Consider the following 976-nt stretch of genomic DNA (forward strand, 5'->3'; position numbering starts at 1 on the left):
CCCGCTCGGCTCCACCCCCGCCAGTTCCGACCCCTCCCAGGGCGTTTGGTCCCCGCCAACCACGTCTCCGCCTCCGGCTCCATCTCTCGGGGCCGGCCCCAGATTTGCCCCGCCCACGCTTAAGCTCCGCCCCAACAGCAATAGTGCCCCGCCCAGTTCCTAGGCCACGCCCAAAGCACGTGATCTCCACCAATCAAAACTAGTCTTCTGGCCCGGACCCCTTCAGCCCCGCCCTCTCCCCGCCTCCCAGGCTCCGCCCATACCCCTCAAGCTCCACCCCAACAGCAGCTCCGCCCAGAACGCGTTGTCCCTGGCAACCTTAATTCCTCCTCTCTTACTGCCCTGGCGGCGGCGCTAAATCCTGCTGTCTTGTCCACCCTCCTTGGCGGATAATGGCCTTTTCACGCGCGCAGTCCCAGGCCCCTTCTTTTCTCCCTAAACCTTCCTGGAAACCCCATCCCAGCCTCCAAATTTCTGTATTACACCGACTGTTCCCAGACTTCTCTCTGGAAGCCCCAACCTCCAAAACGGGTGTCCCCTTCACGGGGCAGGTGAAAAGGACCCTGGGCACACAGGGAGGCCTGTGTCTGCGAGCGAAGAGCACACGGCTGGACCCGAAGCTGCCACCCAGACCAAGGGGAAGCCCCAGTGGGGGACTGCGGGTGCAATGTCCCAGGCGTTGATCCAGGTCCGAAGGAGCTAGAGTTGGAGTGGTTGAAAATCTGCGTGAGAAAAGTCCCAGGCAAGCGGAAAACGGGAAGTGTGCCCAGGGTGGCCAAAGGGTATCTTTGAACTAATAACCAAGACCTCCTTCCCTTTTATAACCTGTTTCTTCTTACCCGTTCAGGTATGATCCAAGAAGAGCCCAGCTCTTCCGTCTGGGGCTTTTTAGCTCCCAATTTTTATACTCAGGAGTGACCCAGGATAAAAGGAGTAGATGGAAAGGGCCAGGTGTGCCTCCCCACCCCCCACCCCC

At 59.7% G+C, this 976-nt stretch overlaps 1 protein-coding gene across 1 annotated transcript in view; it reads right to left on the minus strand.

Annotated features, from left to right (window-relative positions):
- The window catches only part of LOC104997009 (cholesterol 24-hydroxylase), a 38,148-nt gene that overhangs the window by 31,354 nt on the left and 5,818 nt on the right, over positions 1-976 (minus strand). Inside the window, exon 2 of the mRNA XM_010851427.1 lies at positions 521-656. Coding sequence (XP_010849729.1) covers positions 521-656 — 136 coding nt within the window. The remainder of the gene's footprint in view (positions 1-520; positions 657-976) is intronic.

Source organism: Bison bison, unplaced genomic scaffold, assembly GCF_000754665.1.
Source record: "Bison bison bison isolate TAMUID 2011002044 unplaced genomic scaffold, Bison_UMD1.0 scf7180017864302, whole genome shotgun sequence".
In the NCBI taxonomy this organism is placed as follows: Eukaryota; Metazoa; Chordata; class Mammalia; order Artiodactyla; family Bovidae; genus Bison; species Bison bison.